This window comes from Macaca mulatta, chromosome 10 (genome assembly GCF_049350105.2).
Source record: "Macaca mulatta isolate MMU2019108-1 chromosome 10, T2T-MMU8v2.0, whole genome shotgun sequence".
NCBI classification, from domain to species: Eukaryota; Metazoa; Chordata; class Mammalia; order Primates; family Cercopithecidae; genus Macaca; species Macaca mulatta.
In genome coordinates this window covers 116,413,895-116,432,375 of record NC_133415.1, presented here as the reverse complement: position 1 = coordinate 116,432,375, position 18,481 = coordinate 116,413,895, and the positions used below count along the sequence as shown (strand labels likewise).

General features: G+C 62.2%; 2 protein-coding genes across 5 annotated transcripts; one reads left to right on the top strand and one right to left on the bottom strand.

The window, feature by feature from the left end:
- Positions 1-106: 106 nt before the first annotated feature.
- On the bottom strand, positions 107-3,648 carry FNDC11 (fibronectin type III domain containing 11). Of its 3 annotated transcripts, none has more exons than XM_077948175.1 (2): positions 3,476-3,648; positions 107-1,161 (listed from the first exon to the last, which is right to left on the bottom strand). In XM_077948175.1, the coding sequence occupies exon 2, from the start codon at positions 1,149-1,151 to the stop codon at positions 180-182; it is 972 nt and encodes a 323-aa protein (XP_077804301.1). In that variant the 5' UTR covers positions 1,152-1,161; positions 3,476-3,648; the 3' UTR covers positions 107-179.
- Positions 3,649-8,953: 5,305 nt separating this feature from the next.
- Positions 8,954-17,958, top strand: SRMS (src-related kinase lacking C-terminal regulatory tyrosine and N-terminal myristylation sites). Of its 2 annotated transcripts, none has more exons than XM_001114037.5 (8): positions 8,954-9,659; positions 12,191-12,312; positions 13,057-13,223; positions 13,948-14,089; positions 14,208-14,366; positions 14,887-15,068; positions 15,162-15,318; positions 15,506-17,958. In XM_001114037.5, exons 1-8 carry the CDS (start codon positions 9,304-9,306, stop codon positions 15,697-15,699), a joined length of 1,479 nt encoding a protein of 492 aa, XP_001114037.3. In that variant the 5' UTR covers positions 8,954-9,303; the 3' UTR covers positions 15,700-17,958. The 2 variants fall into 2 exon arrangements, with proteins under 2 accessions (XP_001114037.3, XP_077808307.1); XM_077952181.1 differs by having other exon boundaries at positions 8,996-9,659; positions 13,951-14,089.
- Positions 17,959-18,481: the final 523 nt, after the last annotated feature.

The window sequence follows — 18,481 nt, the reverse complement described above, 5'->3', positions numbered from 1 at the left end:
CCAGGTTCAGGGGCTGGCACTTCTTGCTCCAGGTTCAGCTGTCGTGGGAGGTCTGGCCTGGGGCTTGGCATGTTTTGAGCCAGGAAAAACACTAGTGGCTGCTGCCTTTAAAACATAAATAGGTTTGTGTCTTTAATTCCGTATGTGCATTTACACTCCTCTTTATTAGTGGATAAATATTAGAAAATCATCTCTCGGACAGAGTGGCTGAGGGTGGGCCCCTCCAGGGGCCCCGGCTTGGTCTGCAGGGTGAGGCTGTCCCTCCAGGGCTCGTACACCAGCGTGGAGGTCTCGGCCCTCTTGATGGTGAACTTGTAGGAACGGTTGGGCAGCAGGTTTCGGACGTCAAAGGTGCAGGCAGCCACGGGGATGACGCCACACTGGGCGCACTCCTGCTGCGTCCGCGGGTCCAGCAGCCTGAAGCGCAGCTCGTACTGCTCCGAGGCGGCCGGCTGGATGGTGACGAACCAACGAAGCCGGGCCCAGTCCTGGTGGGCCGCCGACTCCTTTCTGTCAAACATGACGGGCATCTTGGTGCTCAGCATGAGCCAGATGTGCGGGATCTTGGCGGCACTGACATCAGACACCAGGCGGTGTTTGACGTGCAGCCGTCCCGGCACCATCATGGTCAGGAAGCTGTCCATGACGGCCGACACGTCCGCCAGCCGCCGCTCCACCAGCGCCCAGTCGGCCAGGAAGGGCCGTGGGTCCGGCGACTGGAGCAGGGCGTCCAGCTCAGCACGGCCATGGTCCAGCTGCTCCAGCAGGTCCCCGAGCAGCAGGAGCTGGATCTTGGTCTGAGCTGTGCCCACCTTCTTCATGCGCTGGAACTTCCAGGGGTCGATGAGCTGGAACACGGCGCTGGGCAGCACCAACGGGTTCTGGTCGCCCAGGGCGAGGTGCTTGGGCAGGACCTCGATGTAGTAGGAGCACTTACGCAGCAGCTGCATGCGGGCGTGGTGGCGCTTGAGCAGGTGCGGGCTCAGGTCCGAAGTCAGGAACTCACGCAGGGCATTGCGGCGCTCGGTGTAGGTCCTCCACGCCTCTGGCTCCAGCAGCTGCTGGTCATCTGCCTCCTCCTGGTCCAGGAAGGACTGGGGATTGCCCAGCTTCATCTTGTCTAGGCCCAGGCCTGCCATGTGGGAGCTCATTATCTGGGAGCTGGGGGGAGGGCTGGGTGTCAACTGCCAGGCGGGCTGGCCTCCCCTGGGCCGTGGCACGCTCGGGGGATGGATTCAGCCCACTGCCCCCATGCTGGGCCTCTGTCCTTCCTCGGGGGCACAACTCGCTGGGAAGAGGCTGCCTGGAGGGCCGGATGGGCAGGCTACAGATCTGGACACAGTTTATGCTGAGGAGCATAAACCTCTACTGACAACCGGTGGCCTGCGGGACAGGACAGGGAAGAGCTAGGACTGCGGACTTCTGGCCGGAACAGCCAGGGCAGAAACCCCAGCCCTGACCTGTGGCCTGGCAAGGGCCCCAGTTCCTAGCCCTGGTACTGAAAGGGGGTGCTGGCACCCTCAGGGCCGTGGAGAGGGGACAGCGTGGTCCTAAGCAGCCCAGAACCCCCCTTAGGGACACTCGTGGGCCATCTTCCCGCTCCGGTTCTCCGTGGGGACTCTCTACGCCTCACCGCAGTCGTAGAGCAGAGACGGGCCTCACCAAAGGCTAGGCCAGCTGGCCAGTCAGCGTGGGAGGAGGGCGGCCAGGCCTGGACCCGGAGGAGCAGCCCTCCTCCTACGCTGTGGGCCCTCCCTGTGGACCCGGGACCCTGTCCCTGGTGAGCTCACGGACCCCACAAGCAACACTCCGTTTCCCAGACGGAGCCTGAGGCTAAGACGCTTGGTTCTTGCCCTCATCCAGGGTTTCAGCCCAGTGCTGAGCCGAGGCTGACCCTCTGTCTGTGGGTGCACCGGCTGAGTGCAGCTGTGGCCCCAGCCTCTGCCGCAGCTCCCTTGAGAGCAAGCCGCACCCTGGCTGCTGCCCCGGCTCCCAGCAACCCTGGAGATCTCAGGTTGTCACAGCCACCAGGGCCTGGGATGAACCGCAAATGAGAGCTAAGCAGTTGTGTGAGTTCCCTAAGGCCACACAGGTAGGTGCAGCCATGTTTGCCTCACGCCCAAACGGACGACCCTTGACCTTCCTGGGGCAGCGGGGTGAGAACAGGACCCTCGGACAGCAGGGAGTGTGTCTAGGGTGAGGTGCCAGCTGAGAGCAGGACCCCGGGACGCCAGGCCTAAGCCCTGCTCTGGCTGGAGGCTGGGGCGGGTTTCACCACTGGAGGGAAATCGTGCCTCTGTTCCAGAGATGTCTTCCAGTCTCCAGCAGCTGCCCAGGTGGAAAACCCAGAGGGGCTGGTCGTGAGCCCTGGAAAGCGGTTCCGAACCCCTCGCTGCTTCCTTCACACCCCTGGTCCCAGGCCCGCTTCCCTGAGACCACCAGGTGCCCGCACCCTACCTCCTCCACCACACTCCCCTAGGCTCCCCTGGCCCGGGCCCACCTCCCCGGCCGCTCTGCCTGCCCCTTACCTTCCTGAGACCCCCAGCCCTCCTTTCCCAGCCCCCGCCGCCGCCCCAGACCCGCGCCCACTTGCCCTGCCTCCGAAGCGGAGCCGCGCGCGGACTTCCCAGAGCCCAGCCTCCCTCCGCGCTCCGCGGGTTGCCCTGGGGACCACGGGCTTTTGTGACGCTGCTGCCCAGGGCCGGGGGGGTGGGGACCCAGGACCCTGAGCCGAGGAATCTTCCATCCGCTTCGCTTCCTGGGGAGCCCCAGACTTCTGGGGGCCCGCGTCCCCGGCTTGGGGGCCACCTCGGGTGGCTGGTCCAAGAGCCGGGCTCCAAGTGGGGTTCCCGTCCCCACGCACCCCCGGCTTTCGGCGGGGCGCAAGAGCCTCAGGTGACTGGGAGGGGGTTCCTGCTCAACCCCCCAGTCCTAGTGCACTCCTCGGAATCCCTCGGAGGAATCTGGGAGCGAGGCAGGGCCCCGTGACCCGGCACACGGCCCACCCAGTGCAGAGGAGGGGGTGGCTCCGCCCAGCAAGGCCCCGCCCATCACAGGCTCCTCCCACCACGGGCTCCCCCCACCTCAGACTCCTCCCACCTCAGGCTGCCCCCAATCCCGCAACCGCCCCTCCCACCACAGGCTCCTCCCAGCGCAGGCTCCTCCCACCACGGGCTCACCCCACACGGCCCCTCCCACCACAGGCTCCTCCCACCACGGGCTCCTTCCGTACGGGGCGAGGGGTCTCCCACCTGGGGCAGCCCAAGCTCAGGCCCCGACCTGACTCTGGATAAATGGGGTCTTCATAGCTCCAGGGAGCCCCACAGAGGAGCTCTGAGGCCATCTGGTCCCGTCTGTATCCGTTCCATTGGGCTCAGGGCCTCTGGGATCCTCCCCTTCCCCCACAGCACACCCCAGCTACCTGGGGTTCTGCGGGGGTGACAATCTCAGACACCCCAAGGTGCCCCTCCTTCACCTTCAGGAAGATGCTGGAGGAAGACACTCTTTCCATCCTCCTCATCTCCATCCCCACGGAGGTCAGTGCTGGGGCCTCTTCCAGGATGGGCGTCTTTGAGCCCCTCCCAGGCTCTTCTGTAACCTGAGCTTCCCCCTCCTCCCAGCGACCCCACCTCGGAAGAGCTTTCCTTTGGCGCTTGGAGGCCGCAGGGGTTAGGCCTGGCAGGAAGTGGGTGGGTGTGGGTGGTTTTTTTTTTGAGATAGCGTCTTGCTCTGTCACCATGCTGCAGTCTCCACCTGCTCACTGCAGCCTCCACCCCCGGGCTCCAGTGATCCTCCCACCTGGGTCTTTCTGATGCTTTAGGATTACAGGTGTGAGCCCCGCGCCCAGTCCTGTTGGGTGCTGTTTCTGCCTTGCCCTCCCTGCCTGGGCTGGAACTCAATAAATGTCAGCTATTGTTGTTGTTGTTGTTATTTAGGGCTCCAGGGGACAAAGCCAGGCTGTTTGGAGAAGGGGGTGCTGTCTGACACACAGGCTTGGGAAGCAGTAGGAGTTAGACCCCTTACCCCCCACCCTGCAGCCCACTCACAGAGAAGCAGGGTGGGGGCAGAGCAGCCTCCCCTTCTCTTCTGGGGCCAGGCAGGTCCTGGATGTCTGCTCTCTCCTGGGTTCCACCCTATCCCCTTTCATTCAATTTCTGATTTCTAATCTAATTTTTTTTTTTGAGACGGAGTCTCGCTCTGTCACCCAGGCTGGAGTGAGTGGCACGATCTTGGCTCACTGCAAGCTCCGCCTCCCAGGTTCACGCCATTCTCCTGCCTCAGCCTCCCAAGTAGCTGGGACCACAGGCGCCCACAACCACGCCCAGCTAATTTTTTTTTTTTTTTTTTTTTTTTTTTTTTTTTTTTTGAGACGGAGTCTCACGCTGTTGCCCAGGCTGGAGTGCAGTGGCGCGATCTCTGCTCACTGCAAGCTCCGCCTCCTGGGTTCCCGCCATTCTCCTGCCTCAGCCTCCTGAGTAGCTAGGACTACAGGCGCCGCCACCGCGCCCGGCTAATTTTTTGTATTTTTAGTAGAGCCGGGGTTTCACTGTGGTCTCGATCTCCTGACCTTGTGATCCGCCCGCCTCGGCCTCCCAAAGTGCTGGGATTACAGGCTTGAGCCACCGCGCCCGGCCCCAGCTAATTTTTTTTTGTATTTTTAGTAGATACGGGGTTTCACTGTGTTAGGCAGAATGGTCTCGATCTCCTGACCTCATGATCCGCCCGCCTTGGCCTCCCAAAGTGCTGGGATTACAGGCATGAGCCACTGCGCCCAGCCTCTAATCTAATTTTTTAAAGTTAAACTTTTAGCCAGGCTGGGTGGCTCAGGTCCATAATCCCAGAACTTTGAGAGGCCGAAGTGAGAGGATCCCTTGAGGCCAGAAGTTTGAGACCAGCCTGGGCAATATAGGGAGACCCCTGTCTCTACAAATAACTTGAAAAATTAGCTGGGTGTGGTGGTGTGCACCTGTGGTCTCAGCTACTTGGAAGGCTGAGGCTGGAGTATCACCTGAGCCTGGGAAGACTAGGCTGCAGTGAGCCAAGATGGTGCCACTGCACTCCAGCCTGGTAACAGAGGGAGACCCTGTCTCTAAAAAGAATAATAATGGCTGGGCGCAATGACTCGCGCCTATAATCCCAGCACTTTGGGAGGCTGAGGCAAGCAGATCACCTGAGGTCAGGAGTTCGAGACCAGCCTGGCCAACATAGTGAGTGAGACCCAGTCTCTACTAACAATACAAAAATTAGCTGGGCATGGTGGCGCATGCTTGTAGTCCCAGCTACTCGGGAGGCTGAGGCAGGAGAATCGCTTGAACCCAGGAGGTGGAGATTGCAGTGAGCCGAGATTGTGCCACTGCACTCCAGCCTGGGTGCAGTAAGACAGAGACCTGTCTCAAAAATCATAATAATAATAAAGTTAAATTTTAGTTTTAAGATAATTGTAGATTTACCTGCAGTTGTAGGAAGAAACACAGAGGTCCCGTTACCCTCTACCCAGCGTCCCCAGTGGTAGCATCTTGCAAGACTGCAGTGCACAGTCACGCCAGGACCTTGAACCGATACAGACGCAGGACAGTGCCACCCCCATGAGACCCCGACATGTTCTTTATGGCCACGCTGCTCCCTCCCACCCCTCCCTAGCCTTGCAACCACTCATCTCTCCGGCTCTGTCTGGTCGTTTCAAGAAGGTCCTGTCAGTGCAGGCTTTCAGTATGCAGCCTTGGGACTGGCTTCTTGGGCTCAGCATAGTCCTCTCCATGCAGAGCCAATGGTCACTCCTGTTCACTGCTGGGCACCAGGGGCCAGTTCGTGCTTAGTCTTGCTCAACCCTGTTTGTGGCCACCAGGGCATGGGCAGTGAACACTTTGGGTCTGTTGTCCCTGGTGGACACAGCTTCCCTGGGCCCTGAGGATGGTGAAGGCTGGGGATAGTGGGGCCAGTCATCGGGGAGAGAGTGCACCCTGACTGCTGAGACCCTCAGAGCTGTACCCTTCAGATGCATAAACCTGGGTGGGGGTGGCCTGAAGTGGCAGAGCTCCTGCCACCAGCCTCCATCTAAACACTAGGAAGGGCGTGCACCCCATCTTCCTGTCTGTATCCTCACTGCTGTTGTAAGCTCAGTGCTCTTACAGATGGGGAAACTGAGGCACAGGGAAGTTCAGCACTGTGTGCCCAAGGTCATGTGGCCAGTGAGTCTGACAGCAGGATTCCAGCCCTGGTCTTTTTTTTTGGGGGGCACGGAGCCTTGCTCAGCTGCCGAGGCAGGAGTGTAGTGGCACCACAATCTCAGCTCACTGCAACCACCATCTCCCAGATTCAAGTGATTCTTCCGTCTCAGCCTCCCAAGTAGCTGGGATTACAGGTGCCCACCATCATGCCTAATTTTTGTATTTTAGTGGAGACGGGGTTTCACGATAGTTGCCTAGGCTGGTCTTGAACTCCTGACCTCAGGTGATGCACCCTTCTTGGCCTCCTAAAGTACTGGGATTACAGGTGTGCCCGTGCCCGGCCTCTTCTTTTTTTAAAAAATAGAGATGGGAGTCTCACTATGTTGCCCAGGCTGGTCTTGAACCCTTGGGCTCAAGCGATCCTCCTGCTTGGCCTCCGCAAATGCTGGTATTATAGGAGTGAGCCGCCTCACCTGGCCAAGCCCCAGTCTCCTGACCCCGTCCAGAGTGATCCTGTGCCCAGGCCCCTTTCCTCACTCCCCTCTGTGCCACCCATCCGGTTAGGGCTGAGGGAGGAGGTGAGTCATGGGTGAGGGCACAGCAGGGAGGGAAGGAGCTGCTGACACGGACACCTGGCAGGGGCCCTACACTGGGCTGTGTTGCACCTGGTGGGTGAGGTGAGGAAGGGGTGGATGGGCGGGCACAGCTTGGAGGGCAGTGGGACAGGGTAGCTGGGCCTGCGGGGCCGGGGATTCTGAGGACCACCGGGGAGGAGCTGGATGGAGCTGGCCTTGGCTGCTTGCCGACCGCGCTCACCATGGCATGTGTGCAGTGCAAGGGCAGCAGGTGCAAGGAGGGGGAGATGGGGCGGACGTGGGGAGCTGATCTGTGGGCCGGTGGGGTAGTGGGGGTGAGACATGCCTGGGCAGAGGCCCAGTGGGGCCCTAACCCTGACAGCCAGGCCTGCCTCTGGCTCCGGCTGGGCATGGAATGTGCTGAGTCCTATGCCACGATCCCGTGGCTCTAAGGGACAGGGAGTGTCTGGAAGGAATCTGCATTCAGTGCCCTGAACACCTGACCCCAGTGTGGTGAGCACAGGAGCCTTCCACAGCCTGAGGAGGCCTCCCTGGGGCTCTGCGGCCTTGGTGTTCTAGGAGGGAGGAGTCACGTCCTGGGGGGGATTTAGGAGAGCTGGTGGCCACGCCTGTAGTCCCAGCACTGTGGGAGACAGGAGGATCGCTTGAGGCCAAGAGTTCAAAACCAGCCTGGGCAACATAGTGAGATCCCATCTCTACAAATAATAAAAAATTTATCTGGGCATGGTGGCTCACACCTGTAGTCCGGCAGGAGGATAGCTTGAGCCCAGGAGATGGAGGCTGCAGTGAGGCGTGATGGTGCCACTGCACTCCAGCCTGGGCGACAGAGTGAGACCCTGTTTCAAAAAAAAAAAAACGTAAAAGAAAAGAAACTGGGCCGGGCACGGTGGCTCAAGCCTGTAATCCCAGCACTTTGGGAGGCCAAGACGGGCAGATCACAAGGTCAGGAGATCGAGACCATCCTGGCTAACACGGTGAAACCCCGTCTCTACTAAAAAATACAAAAAACTAGCCGGGCGTGGTGGCGGGCACCTGTAGTTCCAGCTACTCGGGAGGCTGAGGCAGGAGAATGGTGTGAACCCGGGAGGCGGAGCTTGCAGTAAGCCGAGATCGCGCCACTGCACTCCAGCCTGGGCAACAGAGAGAGACTCCATCTCAAAAAAAAGAGAAAAGAAACTGGTGGGCAAAAACCCCACCTGCATGTGTGATGGGAGGAGAAGGCGCCCGGGGAGGGGAGGAGACGGCGCCGGGGAAGGGAGGAGAAGATGCTGGGGCCCCTCAAAGGCCACCCCCAATTTAGTATTTACAATTATCCACATTTCTGAACACCCTCCCCCGCTCCCAGCAGGACACCTCTCTGGGGCAGAGCCTGCCTTTAGCCTGGCAATGTCCAGCCTCCCAGGGCTCCTGCTGGCTCCAGGCCGTCAGCTCGGACACAGCTTGGCCGCTGGGGTGCCCTGAGAGCCAGGCCACGGGTGTCACTGCCACCCCACAGTGCACACACCAGTCCCCAGACGTGAGACTGCCGAGAAGCCCATCTGTGGCTCCAGGACAGGCAGGTGCGAGAGGGTCTTGTCATTGGCTGGACACTGGTCATGCCTGTTGGAGGGATGTGTTCAACCCACGCATGAAGTGTGGGCATTGATGTGTGTGAGATGTGGGGAAGGGGTGTGAGGCTCCATGAAGGCCACCCAGGTGCTGCAGGGGCTGCTGGGGGGGAGGCCTGCGAGAGGATCAAGAGACTGCAGATGGGCCCCCACCCCACCCCCACTCAGGACCCCACCCCAGCCTGGCCTGCGGCCGAGCTCCCCGCAATCAGCATCTCGTTTTACTGCATGAAAGCTGGGGTGCTGACAGCCCCCTCACTCGCCTGTCGTTGGCCTTCATTGTAGAGGCCGGAGGCTCAGCGCCTGGTGCGGGGTTAATGATGTTAAAATATCTGGCCAACATTTAAGTAAGCACTTTTCACCTAAGGGCAGCTCAGGCTTGGCAACCACTGCAAGTACTGAACAGCAACACCCTTCCGTGGACCCCCCACTTCTCCGCGGGCATGGTGGCTGATGGACTGTGGTGCCCTTGGGCGTGGGCCGGGCTTGGGTGGGCAGAGCCACTCCGCCTACCTGGGCCTTGCAGAGGGCAGGAAAGAGGCTGGCCCCGCCCACCCCACCCTCCTAGGCCCCTCCTGGAGCCAGCCCCCGCCCCCGCCCGCGCCCCAGCCGAAGCTGCCCTCTGCCCTCCGGTCGGGGGAGGGGACTGTGCACTCCAGAAGCCAAGGAGATCGAATAGGAGGGGCTGTCGGTGTGTCTGAGGCAGGGGGTCCGCCCTGCGCCCCACCCAGCCCGAACGCCAGCCCGGACGCCGGTGGGAACGGTGTGCCTCCTGGATCCAGGGGACCTCTGAGTGACCACAGGGCCGGGGTCCCCTGTCGCCCCACGGCCGGTGCAGGGAGCGCTGGACACCGGGTCCCACCGGCCCCGCCAGTTCCTCCTCCGCGCTCGTGGGCTCCCATGGCCCCCGGCCCAGCGCGGTGACCCGGGGGGATGGAGCCCTTCCTCAGGAGGCGGCTGGCCTTCCTGTCCTTCTTCTGGGACAAGATCTGGCCTGCGGGCGGCGAGCCGGACCACGGCACCCCCGGGTCCACGGACCCCGGCGCCGACCCAGTGCCCGCGCTCCCCGCGGAGCCCTGCAGCCCCTTGCCGCAGCTCTTCCTTGCGCTCTACGACTTCGCGGCGCGGCGCGGGGAGGAGCTGAGTGTCCGCCGCGGGGACAGGCTCTGCGCCCTGGAGGAGGGGGGCGGCTACATCTTCGCGCGAAGGCTCTCGGGCCAGCCCAGCGCCGGGCTTGTGCCCATCACTCATGTGGCCAAGGCTTCTCCCGAGACGCTCTCAGACCAACCGTGAGTACCTCGACCTGGAGTCAGAGCCTGCCTCGCCCTAGTCTGGGGAGTCTGGAAAACGGCAGGAGTTTGAGTTTGAAATCGCATGTCCGTGGCTATCTGTTCATTCATTCGTTCATCCCTGCATTCATTCAGGGGCAGTTGATGAGCCCCAGGCCGGCAGGTAGGGTAGGAGAACAGCAGAGTCTGCTGTGCGCTGCCAAGAGGGAGAGGAGGCTCCACAGGCCTGGTCAGGTCCAGGGGACACCAGCTGCACCAGCCCAGCACCCAGCGGGCAGTTCCTCCAGGACCCTGCCTGGCTGGCCAGGCCCTCCCGCCCTCACACAGGGAGTCCAGTGTTCATGGAGTGTTCATGGAGTGGCCACTCCTTGGAGGGCAGGGGCTGGGGGCTGGGAGGCACCAGATGACATAGGGGCTCATGCTCCAGGAGCTCTGGGTGAGGGCAGGTGAGCAGGGGCTGCAGAGGCACCTAGTCCAGATGCCCAGTGCAGCTGCTCTGAGCAGCTTCCTTGGTCCTGTGTCCAGCTGGGCCAGGCCTGAGCCCTGGAGACCTCCGGGTCAGCCTTGCTCAGGGCCACTTCCAGCCTCCTGGGGGACCCTTGGCACTCACACATCGTCCTGAGGGTTGCATGGGGTGGGTGAAGCCAGAGTCATGGGAAGGTGTCTTCTGAGAGGCCCCAGACCCTCACCGCACACCTGCCTCGCTTGCCCTGAGCAGTGGTTGGGGGGCAGCCATTGTGATGGGAACGGGTTCACAGCCACCGCAGGTGTGGACGGCAGGTCCCTTCAGCAGTTCCTGGAGGGCAGGGCTTGGGGTAGAGCAGTGCTGTCCATAGGCAAAGCTAATGACTATTTGCCTAGGCTGGAGATTAAAAGACTAACCACACTCAGGTGTCATTAGCTCCAGACACCTGGCCCCACGCCCCAGGGAGAGACCTCAGTCACATCCCCTGCATCTCAGCAACCACACAGGGGCCCACCTCCGACCTCCAAGCCCTGATATGGGTGTCAGAGGGGCTGGCGGTGTGTCGGGGAAACGCCTGTGTCTCATGCCCACACTCCGCAGTGCCAGGAGGGGCCTGAGTCCCTTCACACGTGAGAGGGTTGCGTCTCCCTGCCAGCAGACCCCAGAAGGCAGGGCCCCTGGCTGACAGAGCATCCATGGAGCCAGCGTCTCAGGCCGCCGCCTCCCAGTCCCTGGTCCCACAGCTCTTCTTCTCCATCTTCATTCCTTTCAACCTCAGCCCAGCCCCATGGCCCTGGCCATGCCGGTTTCTGTTCCTGCTGCCCCCATTGCCCCCCAGGTCCCCGGGGCAGGGGTGCCAGACTGTCCTCCATCTTGCCCAGTTCCAGCAGCCACGTCTGCCCAGGATGGCACGGCTGTACCCCAGCCCCGAATCTTGTGTTGACTCTGAGGCCCGCCTTGGGTCCTCTCCTAGTCCCACTCCTCGGGTGGTTTCAGCCCCACCCTGACACCCGGCTCACTCTGCTTCCTCCTTCTGGTGCTTACAGGGTGTGCCCTGGGGCGGGGGAGTGGCAGGTATCCCTCCCTGGGTCCCAGGAAGCTCCAGGGTGGGAAGCTGAGTCAGGTGTGGAGTCCCTGCCTTGGCCTTCGGAAGCAGAGATATGTAGTCGAGGTGGGGCTGGGAGCATTTCTATCTTCCTTCCAAGCATGCCTCTGGAGTGAGTAGATGTGACCTGGTGGGTGACCCACCTGGACAGGGGAGCCCCAGCAGGCCCCTCTCCTGACACCCGGTGTGGGCTCCTCGTGTTTGGACATCTGAGGAGTGGGTGCCTGGGAGCTCCCGGCCACCGTGCCACCATGTTCAGAGTGGTCTCACCTCCACCTGGCTTTTCGGAGGGGGGGGTCTGTGTGGACAGAGGCCAGTGGGCTTGGGGCCAACCTGTACTGGGCACAACTCTTCAGAACAGGGTGCAGGATGCTTTGAATGTTCACCCAGCAACCCCCCTGCAGCCGCCCATTGGCTGCCCCTCCTGATCTCCTGCCCAGCCTGGCTTAGGCCGCCTCCTCAGGACAGAGCTCTGCATGGGCCATCCCCACTAACCAACTGCCTGAGGCAGGTGGGCTGTGCCTAGCCAGGTGGCGCCTGTGGCCCTGTACGACCACACCAACAGCCCAACAGTGCTTCCGGGCAGCTCATCAGGCCGTCGGCTCCGTGTCCGCGCAGGGGCTCAGCGAAGCCGAGTTTGGAGGCCTGTGGCCTATGGCCAGGGCTGACTGTTAACCTGTGGCTGGAGCTGGCGGTCACTATGAACAGGAAACTGGAGGTCATGCCCAGCAGGGCTAACAGAGAGCCCACGGCCAAGGTGAGGACGCTCAGGGCTGAGCAGGAGGATGGGGGCTGAGGCAGTGCAGACCTTGAGCTGGGACTCCAGCCCTGCCACAGGGTGGACCTTCTCCCTGAGAGGCAGTGGGACCGCTGGGCTCAGCCCTGCCACCAGCATGGAGGAGAGCATGTGGGGCCACTGGCTGAGGGGCCTGCAAGGTGACGCCGCACCTGCGTTTTCAGCTGGTACTTCAGTGGAGTCAGCCGGACCCAGGCACAGCAGCTGCTCCTCTCCCCACCCAACGCACCGGGAGCCTTCCTCATCCGGCCCAGCGAGAGCAGCCTCGGGGGCTACTCACTGTCAGGTACCTGGGGCGGCCCCTCCTGCCTCTGTCCCCCACCAGGCCAGTGCTCTTGACCTTGGGGCAGTTGGTCTCTAGGCAGTGCCGGGTCCTGAATCACACCCCGCGCCACTGAGGGCCCAACAGCAGATATGCCGGTCACCTCCTGCATTTGCTCACTTACCCATTCATTCATTCATTCATCCGTCATTCATCCACTCACTCATTTGTAACATCACTCATTCACTTGTTCATTCATTCCTCACTCACTAATTCACTCACTCATTCACTCATTCATTCATCGTTCATTCACTCCTCACTCACTCATTAATTCACTCATTCATCCACTCATTTGCTTGTTCATTCACTCCTCACTCACTAATTCACTCATTCATTCATTCACTCATTCACTCATTTATTCACTGATTTGTTCACTGGCTTATTCTTTCATTCATTTGCTTATTCATTCACTCATTCACTTTTTCCTTCTTTCCTTCCTTATTCCTTCATTCATTCACTGAATCATGGACTCATTCATTCTACAAGTATTTATTAAGTGCCTACTCTGCACACACTGTCAGCAGAAAAGCTCCAACCTGGACCCCTCTCGCTGCCCCGCCCCAGCCTATGGCTGCCCACACTGCCTCCTCCACACAGCTAGGTCTGAGCCAGACCCCTTAGGTGGGTTGTGGCCAGCATCCTCTGGGGTGAGAGGGTCGGGGCAGCTGGCAGCCGAGGCAGGAGTCTCCATCTCTGAACCCTTCCTAGTCCGGGCCCAGGCCAAGGTCTGCCACTACCGGGTCTCCATGGCAGCCGATGGCAGCCTCTACCTGCAGAAGGGACGGCTCTTTCCTGGCCTGGAGGAGCTGCTCACCTACTACAAGGCCAACTGGAAGCTGATCCAGAACCCCCTGCTGCAGCCCTGCGTGCGTCAGGTGGGCCTATGCCTGCCAAGCTGCCCCACACTGGCCTGAGGCCTGGCCCTGTTCTAGGTGCTCCTCCCCACCCCGTCTCAAAGCCCCTGCCCAGGCCTGGGAACATGGGGCATCCCAGCGGCCCCTGCACATGCTGCTCTTTGCTGGTGTCTCCGAGGGCTGTTGGGATTCCTGGGGGTCTGGGAGTCGGGAGAGGAGAGCTATAGCAGTGCCCGGCTCTGCAGGGAGCAGCCAGGAGGGTGGGGCCAGTTTGGGGAAGGCACTCAAGGCTGCCCCAGGCCCCAAGGGTGGAAGCTGTGGGAGGAGACGCGGATCACAAGATGCTGCACCTGGGCTGGAGCTGCTGGATCCCGGGGACTGTCCCCGATGTGAACCACCCTGCTGAGGGCCAGGGCAGCAATCTGGTTTCTCTGGTCTCATAATGACAGCCCGGCCAGCAGCAGTAATGAGCATGTGTAGACGGATATCCGGCTGGGGCAAAGGTGCCACTTAGGCCCCCAGAGCAATGAGATCCCGCAGGGCTGGGCCAGGCCTCCAAGTCCAGCACCCACTCCCCTTTGTCCCGGCCAGGGTGGGGTGAGTGTGTGCTGGGGACGGGGGTGCCCGCTGGAGGCCTGGTGTGGGGGCTCTGCCTGGGACAGAGCACAGGGGCCCATGCTGACCAGCCTCCCTGCCCACACTTCCTGGGGGGAGCGGGCAGGGCACTGAGCTCCCTGCTTTTCAGAAGGCCCCGCGGCAGGATGCGTGGGAGCGACCACACTCCGAATTTGCCCTTGGGAGGAAGCTGGGTGAAGGCTACTTTGGGGAGGTGTGGGAAGGCCTGTGGCTGGGCTCCCTGCCCGTGGCGATCAAGGTCATCAAGTCAGGTGAGGCCCCGAGATCCTGCGCCATGGCCGGGCCCCACACCCGCTGTCCAACCCTCAAGCCCTGGGGCAGTGATGTCCGTGGCGTGGGCCAATCCTGGAGCCATACCCTGTCTCGCAGCCGACATGAAGCTCGCTGACCTCGCCAAGGAGATCCAGACGCTGAAGGGCCTGCGGCACGAGCGGCTCATCCGGCTGCACGCAGTGTGCTCGGGCGGGGAGCCTGTGTATATCGTCACGGAGCTCATGCGCAAGGGAAACCTGCAGGTCTTCCTGGGCAGTGAGTCCCTCCCTGCTGCCACATGGCCGCGCCTGCGGCCGCCCCTTCCCTTCCGGGCAGAGCTGAACCTGCCGGGGTCCCGAGGTGAACTGGGCCTCTCTACCGGGAGCAGGTGGCCCCGGCTCCAGATCCCATCCCTGTCTGGTCTCCAGCCAACAGAGGGCTGGGGCCAGGTCTGGGCCAGGCCAGAGCCTTGTGGTTCCGGGGCTGGGGCTGGGGGAGTGCGGTCCCATCTGGGTCATCAGCCTTGGTCTGATGGGATGTGGACCCAGCCCAGCCTCTGGCTCTTCTCTGCCCCGGTCTTTATTAGGGGCCTGGGCTGGCTGCCAGGTCACCGTGGTGAGTACAGCACCCTCCCCCTGTCTCACTCGGGGCTTCCTGCAGCCTTAGCCGGCCACGCCATCCTCATCACGTCTTAGAGATGAGGAGGCTGAGGCATGGGGAAAGGTGACGTGGGTGGACGCTGGCCTCTCTGGCTGTTGGCCCTGCGCCGTGAAAGGCCCTGCGCTGTCTCCTGCAGGCCCCGAGGGCCGGGCCCTGCGTCTGCCGCCGCTCCTGGGCTTTGCCTGCCAGGTGGCTGAGGGCATGAACTACCTGGAGGGGCAGCGCATTGTGCATCGGGACTTGGCCGCCAGGAACGTGCTTGTGGACGATGGCCTGGCTTGCAAGGTGGCTGACTTTGGCCTGGCCCGGCTGCTCAAGGTCAGCGGAGGCTCTGGACCCCTGACTGCTCGAGGGGGTGTGTGAGGGGGGCCCCAGTCCACCTGTCCTACCAGGGGCCTTCCCTGCCCCCAGGACGACATCTACTCCCCGAGCAGCGGCTCCAAGATCCCGGTGAAGTGGACAGCACCTGAGGCGGCCAGTTATCGTGTCTTCTCCCAGAAGTCGGACGTCTGGTCCTTCGGTGTCCTGCTGTATGAGGTTTTCACCTATGGCCAGTGTCCCTACGAAGGTGCATTCCCAGGCAGCCGCGGGGAGGAGGCAGGCTCTGCCCAGGAGTTACTGGCCCCGGGCCTGGACGCTGTTAGCAGGGGATTGGAGGGTCTGGCCAAGGGCAGGCAGGTGACACGGGGGCTATGGGAGGCCTCCATTGGGACCCCCAGGCAGAATCAAGGCAGCTCTTGCCCCACGCCTCCCAGGCATGACCAACCACGAGACGCTGCAGCAGATCATGCGAGGGTACCGGCTGCCGCGCCCGGCTGCCTGCCCGGCAGAGGTCTACGTGCTCATGCTGGAGTGCTGGAGAAGCAGCCCCGAGGAACGGCCCTCCTTCGCCACGCTGTGGGAGAAGCTGCACGCCATCCACAGATGCCTTCCCCGGGTCCTCACGTGACTCAGGGCTCCGGGCTCCACCAGGCCAGCCCCTCCTCCCTGCAGAGCGTCCACTCTAAGGGATGCTGGTCGGCCAGACCGAGGAGCCTCTGGCTGTGGGCCTCAGGCACCAGCGTGCACATGCATTTGTGCACCAGGCAGACACGTGGCCGTGGGCCTCAGGTCCTGGCGTGCACACGTGTTTGTGCACCAGGCAAACATGTGCAGACGGTGGAGGGCTCACGTTCTCTGTGCAGTGTGACACGTGTCCCTGGCGTCTCAAGAGAGAAAACAGCACAGGAAGGTGGGGAGAAGACTTGGAGGCTCTAGGCGGGGAACCCGAGCCCAGCGTGTCTCTTGTCCGGGTCCCCTGGACTCCCTCCCAGGGTCAAGAGCCAAAGGCCCAGTTCTCTCCCCAGTCCCAGCTTGGGTTTGTGGAAGTGACCAGTGCTGGCTCCCGGGCAGACCACGGTGTTGACCCCACTGGGTGCGTGGTGTGTAGACACGGGGAGGCACCATCACCTGCCCCTCACAGACACGCTGGCGGCCTGTGCACAGACCCACTCATGCACCCGGCACTCAGTAAGCTGCGACTGACCCATGCAGACACGTGCACAGGCTCACATCACACACAGGCTCAGCCCCCAAACGCAGACCCAGGAGCTGGAGCACGGGAGTCCACGTGGCTAGAAAATGCAGGTTGGAGCGGCCCCCGTGCGGCCCAGACCCCCAGCCCAGGACATCACACTGCCCAGACAGTGTGAACCCCAAGGGCATTGGCGGGAGCTGCCTGAGCTGCCAATTCCATCTCCCTGGGCGGGTTCCAGGGGGCACAGGATCGGGGGGCCGGGAGGCTTGGTGGCCTGGGAGCTGCCCTTGGAGGCTATTTCCAGGGGCCTCAGGTTGGGCCCTGGGGGACTTGGAGTCTTCTGGCTGTTCAGGATCAGGCAGGGTTGGTCGGGGGGTCAGAGGTAGATGCCGTGGTGTGCTGGGCAGCAGCTGGCTCAGGAAGCCTCTGGGTGTGAGTGCTCGGGGGCCACCGAGGCAGGAGGGGGCAGGGATGTGCAGGGTTGGCCCTCGCTCACCCCATGTCTGGCTCAGGGAAGCCTCTGCTCAGGTCTTTGTGAAATCAGAAGCAAGGGGGCCGGCGGGGTCTGTTTGGGGTCCCCGGAGACCCTGCCCCCCACCCTCCTGGGAGCCCAGGTTGGCAGCTGTGCCCCAGAAGGCTTTCGGGGACAGAAAGTTTGGAGACAAGTTCAGGCCCGACTGAGTTCCTTGTTCCCTAGAGTTAGGGTCAGCTTTGCACCTGCCGAGCCAATGCGCTGATGGCCACTGTCCACAGGCCAAAGCCTGACTCGGGAGGGAGCTAAGAGATGAGACTCCCATGCACAAAGGTCAGTGGCCCCGGGGAGGGAAGAGGCCACTCGGAGGCTCAGAGAACGGAGGCAGTCCAGGGGCTTCCTGGGGCCCGTGAGCAGGAAGAACAAGGCCAAGTAGAGGGAAGCAGCAGGAACCAGAACCCCTGCAGATGGTGGGGGCCAGAGGCTTTCTCTGAGCCGTTTGGGACCCTGGCCAGCTGCCCAGTTCCATCTGCGTGGGAGAACCTAGGGGAAGGGCTGGCTCTGGTACCTGGGCCCACTGAGGCCTTGAGCTGAGCTTCCGATTTTGGCATGTCCCCAGCGCCGCAGCCTGGGGGCTCCTCTGGCACAGAAGGCCTTGCTCTCTGTGCTTTCTGTGGCTGCCATGGGATTAAGGGGACCAGGTGTGTCTGTGGCATCCGTGCCCTCCCAGGCATCTCACCAGCCACCAGCTGAACAAGTTTGGTGCTCCTGGATATCGGGGAGGGGCCAGGGACGTTCCTGCCTCCTGGTGTGGCTTAGACTGAACGTCCTGCACATCCGAACTCAGGGACACTCGAGGCTTCCTGGACACAGACTCACGGCCCAGAGGCCCCAGGCTCGAGGACACCGGGGTGGTGGCAGAGCTGGTGGGCTCTGAGGGACGCTGCCTGGGCAGATGCCCCAGCGCCCTCCTCTGGCATGCCCCACCTCCACCCCTCCCCCTGCATCTCTCCCGACCGACCCCCGGCAGAGCTGGCAGGGCCTGAGGGACACTGCCCAGCCCAGCACCCCGCTGCCCCTCCCTACCTTGGTCAGCCCTGAGCTGGGCTGCTCAGAAATCTATGAACCTGTTAAATAATTATTGTTCTTAATCTCCAAACAATGAGCGGAAGGTTCCATTATTTCTCTTTGCAATAAAAATAAAAGTTCAAATACGCAGAGTTTAGGACTTTCCCTGCCATTCCTTGCAGACTTTGAATTTCCCTCCTCACCCCTTCCTGCCCCCTGAGGCTGCCGATCCAGGCCCCTGCGTTGGAGCCCCTGGTGGACACAGGAGGGTCAGCGGGAGGGTGGGGCGGGCAGGGGCTCCTGGGGAGGGGGTGTCTTGAGTCTCAGGGGCTGGGGGACAGGCGGCCTTTGGGTGCAGGTGGGGGTCACGCCAGGGCTCACTCAGGCATGGGTGGGGAGAGGGGAGGTGAGCTGGAAGGGAGCAAGGGTCATGGGGCTGGGCAGGAGGCGGCAGAGGCTGGAGGCTGGAGGAGCTGCCTGGGAGGGAGCTGCGCCCCGGGCCCCAGCGCTGTGGGCGCCTCCAGGCCACACTCACGGTCCTTCCCTGCCCCCTGGCGTCCGTGTGGAGGAAGGCAATGCCCGTTTCTTCAGCTGCGGGTGCCCCTGGCCCTGCCCCCCCAGGGATCCCCAAAACCCTCGGGCCCTCCTCTTCTGGGAAGTCCTCCCGGCCGACCC

Bases quoted from the DNA above. Each gene is read 5' to 3' on its own strand.
- FNDC11 (XM_077948175.1), bottom strand. From the start codon at position 1,151: ATGAGCTCCCACATGGCAGGCCTGGGCCTAGACAAGATGAAGCTGGGC.
- SRMS (XM_001114037.5), top strand. From the start codon at position 9,304: ATGGAGCCCTTCCTCAGGAGGCGGCTGGCCTTCCTGTCCTTCTTCTGG. The intron at 14,090-14,207 runs GTGAGGCCCCGA...CCTGTCTCGCAG, and splicing joins GATCAAGGTCATCAAGTCAG to CCGACATGAAGCTCGCTGAC. The intron at 14,367-14,886 runs GTGAGTCCCTCC...TGTCTCCTGCAG, and splicing joins CCTGCAGGTCTTCCTGGGCA to GCCCCGAGGGCCGGGCCCTG.